Consider the following 7,996-nt stretch of genomic DNA (forward strand, 5'->3'; position numbering starts at 1 on the left):
AATGTTAATAAACTGTAGTTTTATTTCTACGACAGTGTGATGACACAATAGAAAATGTTTGCAGTCTTGCAAATGTATTCTCAGACTGAAGAGCCCAATTTTAGACATGATCTGTGTCTGTGGTCAGCATAAGACATTATGATCAAGTGAGGTACCGCTGACAAAAAGAAAGTGGGTTTTGTGCAAACGATTTTATTCAGATAGCAGACAGAACAGAAAAAAGGGGTGACGTGCTAACCAACTGAGGGCAGACCGCGGCTGCCTGTAACACCCCGTGACCCTCGGCGTGAATCAACATTTGAATTTAGTCCACACTTCTGTAAACCTCACACAAGATAAAGGATGAAGGACCCGACGGGGCTTTTCCTCTATCTGTATTCAACTGACTGCAGAAAAGTGCCGTTCCCCCCGGTCACTGTGCGAGAGCACAGACACACTGGTGTGATGGGGCAAAACGTTAAAGAGTCTCACACCAAATTACGGCATTCTGTCCCCAAAATGCACACAGGTGCATAAAGATCAAACATTCTGAATAATTTAGCCACTCATTTAAAAAAAAAAAAAAAAAAAAAAAGGTCACTATAAAGGCTGAGTTTGAACCATATTACAAACCAGGATTTTATCACATGTGACGATGAAGACTGTAGGAGGGAAAACGGATCAATGTCCTGATGTGTTGAACGGACTAACGAACACAGCCGTGTCTCGCAAGAAAAGGCTGAAATGTAAGTTCGTGTTGAATGAAATTAATGAGGCTCGTCTGGCGATCTCAGCAAATATTTTACAATTACTTTACGGAACCGCTGAGATCCATTAATGGCAAAAGATGTGTTGAATCAGGCGAAAAAGAATTTATAAGGCTTCCCTTAGATTATTAGAAAACGTATACTGAAATCGTTTCTGTGCACCGGAGCATCTGGGGGGAAAAAAATAAAAAATATGAATGAAAAGTGAATTGTCTTATCAGTTTTTTGTCCACTTATAAAATACAAATGAAAATGTTTCAGCCATTTTCTAAATTTCAAATGGAATAATTAAATCCTCCAAACGAAATAAAATTCATTATTTCATTAAATACTCTTCAGACTTAAAATATTTTCATTCATGTGGAATAAATCGAAACTATACGCAAATTTCAGAAAAATGGGGAAAAAAAAAAAAAAAAAAAAAAAAACTTTTGCAAATGTAAACTTTTCCATTGTATTCCAAAGTTTTTAGCTCCTTTACAACTATATGATATACTGGTTGTTGTAGTATGAATATTATGGTAAAAGCACAGCAATATCCATGGGATGAGTTCAGGGTAAATAAAGTACTGTAAATAGTTTTTTTTGTTGGTTTTTTTCAGTATTATGAGATGCTATACAGGATTAAATCAGCCAACCTTGTTACAGTACAGCTTTAGAAACTCAATAAACATGAAACTTATCACTTTAGGAATCTTTGCCTTCACACTTGCGCTCACATCACCCTTGGAAAAAAAGAAATGGAATCAACAAACAAATGCTCACACACATTCACTCATATCTTATCCAATCCAGGGCAACTTTCTTTTTTCTTTTTTTTTTAAACAAACCGAGGTATTATGACATTTGTGTTCGGGTCACACATCCTTGGACAGACGACAACAAAAGGAGTGGTGGTATGTCGGTAAAGTCTCACTCTAAGGAGGGATCCTGTTATGACTTGAGGGTGACGGCTTTTCTTCGCATCTGCAGGCATCGTGCAACTGGTTCTTCACTTCAATCCTCCCGTCTCTTCTGCTTCTCCGCCCTGTTCAGAGCCACCAGAAGCGTACGTAGACAATGAGCATGATGAAAAAGACGCCACCAGCTGCCAGTTTGGCGTAGGTGGAGCGGGTATTCAGATACTTGGCATCACTCCGGTACTTTTTTGACAGGCTGGACAAGTTGCTGGCCTTGGAGTCCAGCGCTGCAAGGAGAAGAGACCAGATGAGGAGGCGTTCCCAAAACAACCAAGCACAGAGGAGACAAGAGAGAAGGAAGACAGAAATATTAGTCAATCACCACGTGCAGAAAAATACACGTTTCAACTGTTTGCATTTTAAATAAAGGGCAAAAAGTCCATTATTTTTGCACTTAATTCAACATACAAAACAAATGTTCTTCAAATATTATGAAAACGGGTCTCCGCTTTATATGAAATCATTAAGACATATTAACTTGTCAAAATGACGTTTTCCCATTGTATTCTAATCCATTGAGAAGCACCTGACCCGAACAGCTCTGTGCAGGCCAAAAGCAACAAAACCCTACCAGAGAGAGTCTCTCCTCTCTGCAGCACCTCCTCTATGTTAGCGACCATGATCCTCTGTACGTCCTGGAGCTCTGTGTTGATGCTGCCGAGGTTCCTTCTTGCTCGGCTGTCAATGTAGGATTTCTTGGTTTTTTGAATGTAAGTGTCTAGAGAGAGAGAGAGAGAGAGAGAAATAGAAACGTTATCATGATTGAAAGCAGCCAGTGTATTGTTGTCTTTAAACTCATTTTCTCACCAAATTCAATGAAGGAGTAGGGGCGCGACACGGTCGGGACCTTCTTTCCATGCTGCTCATGAAACTCTGCCTGCAGGTCTTCTAGGTAAGCGAAGGCCAGCTTCTTGGGAAAGCTGGCTTCACAGAGCACAAGGTAGCACACGCCCTTCTCTATACAGTAGCTGCAAAGAAGCCACACACACAGACAGCATAAGGCAGAATTTGGACTGAAACATGCAAAAGGAGGTGTTTTAAAAAGATTTTTTTAAATAAAAATGAATGCGTTTGACCACATTTTGTGGAAGGCGATGTTTGGCAGCGAGTCTGGATTCTTCTGCAATCACCGCCTGCTGCTGATACTCACTGAAATGCCATTGACCCTGCCTCTAAAGTGCAGCGTGTGGGACTTTGGTCATTGAGCTTCCTGAAGAGCTGCTTAGCTTGACTCTGATACTGCTGAAGATCACGACCCAACTACAGAGACAAAAGAAAGCAGCGGTTATCTCGCTGAAACCTCTCACAGGAAACGCAGCCTTCCATCAGGGCAAGAAATCAACTTCTTATGTGAACCTTGACAAGGCTCAAATTACTTTACACCAAAGAGATAAAGATGAGATTAACTGAGCGGGGTTTTGCGTTTGTGGACAAGGCAGACAGAAATTGCAACCACCTACAGTCCACATTTCACGACTTTCTGTCCTTGATGTTGTTCATTTCTTGCCCTATAATCTCAGCTGAAGATAAAATGTACATCAACGGGTTCAGACATACAGCAGCGTGACATTGAAGCAGGGATTAAAGGGATTTTTTTTTTTTTTTTTAATTTTAAAGAGCCACTCTGGTTCATGATCGCTGTTTCATTGTGTTGTTGAGTGATGGAGGCTCAGACAGATGAATGACATGATATTTACAGCACGACTGTGGCGTTACAGAAATAGACATGGTGTTAATGCACAGAGCAGAGACACAACGAACCTTTTCACTTCCCTTTTTGAAAGCAAATAAGAGAGTGCAGGAGAGATGTTAGTCCTGTGAAGTCATGCTCAAATGCAATAAAACAGCTTTTGTTCTAAAAACAAGGACAGTTTCATACACTCTGGTAAGCTTCTTTTTTTTTTTTTTTTAATCACAAAAATAAAATTGAAACACCGTTTGAGCTTTGTGAAGCTCTTAAGTCAGGCATATCATCAGGCTGATGTTATCTTAACCTCCATGTACATAAAAACAATTATCTTCAGAATACCGACGTCTTAATCCCAATCCCTTTCTTCTACTTTAAAAATACAATCAAAACAGGAATCCTGAAGTTTAGATCATCAACAGTACATGCAACTACTGCTTTATGGAAAATGGGCTAATTTTGTTTTAGTCTTTTGTTATTTGGCTGTTGATGACGCAGATACACAGGTCACAAATTATAGGACAAACTGACACAGTGCAGGTGGTAGGGCCCTTAAATAGCTTAAATACTAAACGCTGTTTATTCCCAAATTTAGGGAAACTGTCAGAAGCATCCAGACGTTTATTCTGAATCTCGGTTGGCATGTGGCCAGACAGCATACAAAAGAGTCCTACCCGGCCAGCAGGATGACTTTGCAAAATGGAAGAATGACAAAGAGGACGTTAACAACAAATTGTCTTTTAATATAGTCCAAACCATGCTAGTTATGGATTAAGACAATAAAAATCCTGTGTTTTGAGAAACAATAGGTTTTCGCACTTTTGTTTCTTCAGATATTTCCAGTTGTTCAGCAAAATGTGCATTAAATGTGAACTTTCTCAGGATACACTTGAAATTTCTGTGCATTAAGGCAAAATTATGGAAGGTGTTTTCATTTCTAGTTAAATTGTCTCTCATTGTACTGATCCACACTTATTGAAATCAATGTGGGCTGTATGTGGGCCATGAAGAGACAGAAGTTTAACAACTCTGTTGTCAATGATAAATGCACAGTTTGATATAGTTGGTTTAAGGTGGTTGCGAGTGCCGTCCAATTACACCCCCCCCCCCCCAAAAAAAAACCCAGGTTAGACATTAAAATATATGTAAATTTTAATTATGAAGTGAGGTTCTCCTATAATGTCACAATAAAAGTGAACAGTGCCCTGAATGATACAGAGTCTGAAAACAGTTCTCTACATACTGATCAAATCTAGTGATGTGAATTGTCATAACAAATGTGACAACATGTTTAATTCGCAAAAGGGACAGGATGGATATACATTCCAAGAATATGTTATTCCAAGCGTGCAAAAAGACCTCAAAACAAAACCGGACTATCAGTAAGGAGATAATCCCTTCTAGAATAAGAGTGATCGCTGTATGAGACTTTAACCTCACAGACCACCCACAGGTAAACAAAGCCACACAGATTCTCCTCTTATCTCGTACTCAAGTCACCTGTTTATCATATCTGATGACTCCTGTTGTTGTTATCCTTTATTCCAAATTCATGACGACTTCATGACAGCAGCACGAGTACACAGAGAAGTGGTTGTGCTGAAACATTTGCTGGACTCTCTACATTTGTGACAATCTGAGAATGTGTAACACTTCCAAAATGTCTCAAAGTTCTAGAAGGTTTCCGAGGTCTAGAAATGTTTTGAATTTTCTAATGTCTGAGAATATCCTAAGCAATACTGCAGGTGGGACATTTTCATATTCCATGTATTTAGTTGAATGCAAGGGTTTATTTGCCACTCCCATCCATGTAACTATGAGGAGGACGTGTAAACAGTCAAAGGGGGTGAAAAAAGATGCTTTCTAGTGCAGTAGATACTCTTTCTGTCCAGTTACATCAACCTCTAAATTCACTCATCATTAGTTGACTTTGCCGAGACATCGGACTGTTGCTCTCGATCAAATTGTGCACTCATGTAAATTTAGATTACAGTGACTAATTGTGCAGATAAAGCAGATTTTTATTTTATTTTATGGGTTTACAACTAGAGTCAACCAGAGCCTGCGGCAGAGCTGGATATTTCACAACACTGCGGATCGAGTTAAAAGGTCCGATAGTCTTCTTTGGTAAATAAAAGCCTGGATGTGTGCAAAGGTACCGCGGGCCTGCTCGGGAAAGCCTCCACGTCTCACAACAGTCTGACAGGTTAACTTTGCTGATGGAAGGTCGGTGTCCTCTAGGGTCCACATCTGGAAGGACACTCGCACGGGCCAGCGTGTCTCATCCAGCGGTTCACTAACGCGTCCCTTCACTTCAGTATAACTCCGACGTTCGTTTGTTTTTGTTGTATTATTGTCACCGTGCAAGTTAGACAGCTACCGACCGACGGAACCGCCGAGGCTCCATAACGCTCTATAACGTTCACCTGCTCGTCCTCCTGCATGGACGCGGCCAGCGGCAGTCCATCGGCCAGCCGAGCGATCATCGTCAGCAGCACCATCTCTGCGAGCCCCGCTGTTGTTCGCCCCGCGGATCGTTGAGGAACCAGAGACTGTCAGTCTGTAATCCGACAACACCACAGCACTGACGCGCTGAGCTGGACGGAAACCACGCGGCTTTATGTGTCACACCCAAATCCTGCCGGGGGCAGAGGGACGACCGTCAGAAGAAACGTTCCGCATGACGCAGACGTTGCGAATATATTCTGATAATTTGATTTACTTTGTGTAAGTTTTTTTCAAAAAACATCGTTTACATTCACAGAAACATTTATGCCGTTGATTTTCAGACAAAAATAAAGACAATGTGCGGATGACGTTGCTTGATTTGAGTCAGTGAACACGTCAGCGATGCTGAAACTGTGGTACCACCGGGGATAAGGTAGCTCCCTCTAGTGGTATGTGAGGGAAAATCATAAACATTTCTAGAAAACGAAACTGAAAAACTAAACAGAATGAAATAAATGACAATGAATTAAAAGACTGACAATACAAACATGTATAAAACATTACAATTATATTTGAAAGAAGTGTTATCTCTCCTTGTTTTCTGTCTAAATATCAGCCTATCTGTCCTGTTCATGCGTCCAGCATGTGCATGCTGACATGGTTAAGACTTGAAATGTGTGTGAAACGAAAAGCACATGTTTATTAAGTGCCTGTTTGTTTTGCACAGTGCAGCTGTGGTGTGTTAGCAAAGACAATCATTGTATAATCATATGCACTGTAAACTGTCAATAGGCCACAGAATGTCTAAGCTCAGGATCCACTGGCCTTCATCATGTTCCTATTGTCTTATTACATAACCATTGCTTTTTCATGCTTTATTGTGTTTTGTCACGGATCACTTATGAAACCCAAATGTAGACTCAAACACAGAGCGTAAACTTAAAAAAATATAAGATTTATTTTCAAAGCCAGGTTCAAACTCAAACCAACTGACGGTATCTTTTATAAAACACAAAAAAACAAGCAAAGATTCAAAACATCGAAAAGGTCTGGAGGAGAAATATGGGGAGTCTAGACACAACTGTACTAAGATGTACTAAGACTCTGACAACAAACATATGAGGGAAGAGGGTGTATACACTGTGGGGAGGGGAAGATACAGGTGACTCTACGGAGCCATGCTGAGGAAAGGCAGACAGGAAGACAAGTGCATTGAGACAGAGACGAGACAAGTGAGTGTCAACATAAAATAGGAAGCCGCCAAAGGACACAGACTCAAACTTCAAAATGAGTCACAAATGTACCATGTAAGTGTAGCTGTAAACAGTAGACAGCAGGGAGTAGCATTGCTCACTTTAAGAAGATGGGTCCAACAGGTAATTGCTTTTAGTATTTTCTTTGGTGCTGAGTTAGATTGTTCTTCAATATATGGTGAATGAGAAGGTAATAACTTGTTACACAAAACTGATATATTACGTCAAGCTCCATTCCATCTTTAGAATATGCACATGCACTGTATATTCATCCTTTATGTACCAATCTTTTACGTAGAGGCTCAGTTCATTCAGGTGTTAGAAAGGTAAACCAGTGGAGTTGAGAGAGGATCATCACAGCTTTTCATGATCCAATCACTATTTTCCTTTTTTTAAGCCATGTTTTCCATAACTGTTACCTTAACCATCTCATTCTCCTCATGGGGAAGAATACTGTCCTATATCGCATGTCTTGTGGTTTGCGCCTCAATCTCCATCTGTTCACATGGCGCCACTCCCGCTCCAGGCTCATATGGCAGGAATTCAGGTTCAGTGACAATAAAGTCAGTGACACCAAAGTGAGGAATACAGGGGGCTGACAATGTACACGTCTAAAATATTCATATTCAGGGGTTGAACATGATACTGAAACCCAGAAGGCTGCGACTAACTGAACATTTTTGTGCCTCTTTATTTCTCCTCAGGGTTTGGATGATTGTTTCACTTCATCCCATTGTTGTCATTTGGATGTGAGACCATATTAGCCTAACTTCACATTTCCATGCTCTTTGTCTCATTCCTTTTTGGTGTTTGTTAGTCAGTTCTTCTTCACTGGGTTTTTGGGATGAATTGCCGCCTCAGCTCTGTTTTGGATTTGTCATGCCACCATTTTTTCTTTGCTTT

At 40.4% G+C, this 7,996-nt stretch overlaps 1 protein-coding gene across 1 annotated transcript; it reads right to left on the reverse strand.

Annotated features, from left to right (window-relative positions):
• sec22bb (SEC22 homolog B, vesicle trafficking protein b) lies at positions 1-6,016 on the reverse strand. Its single transcript, XM_080474116.1, has 5 exons — positions 5,819-6,016; positions 2,856-2,965; positions 2,513-2,673; positions 2,277-2,423; positions 1-1,932 (listed from the first exon to the last, which is right to left on the reverse strand). The coding sequence occupies exons 1-5, from the start codon at positions 5,891-5,893 to the stop codon at positions 1,778-1,780; spliced, it is 648 nt and encodes a 215-aa protein (XP_080330242.1). The 5' UTR covers positions 5,894-6,016; the 3' UTR covers positions 1-1,777.
• Between the last annotated feature and the right edge of the window lie 1,980 nt (positions 6,017-7,996).

The sequence above is a fragment of the Lipophrys pholis genome, assembly GCF_963383615.2.
Source record: "Lipophrys pholis genome assembly, chromosome: 10".
In the NCBI taxonomy this organism is placed as follows: Eukaryota; Metazoa; Chordata; class Actinopteri; order Blenniiformes; family Blenniidae; genus Lipophrys; species Lipophrys pholis.

Bases quoted from the DNA above. Each gene is read 5' to 3' on its own strand.
- sec22bb (XM_080474116.1), bottom strand. From the start codon at position 5,893: ATGGTGCTGCTGACGATGATCGCTCGGCTGGCCGATGGACTGCCGCTG. The intron at 2,966-5,818 runs GTGAACGTTATA...TTGTCTCTGTAG, and splicing joins CCATGCAGGAGGACGAGCAG to TTGGGTCGTGATCTTCAGCA. The intron at 1,933-2,276 runs GTAGGGTTTTGT...TTCTCCTTGCAG, and splicing joins GAGAGGAGAGACTCTCTCTG to CGCTGGACTCCAAGGCCAGC.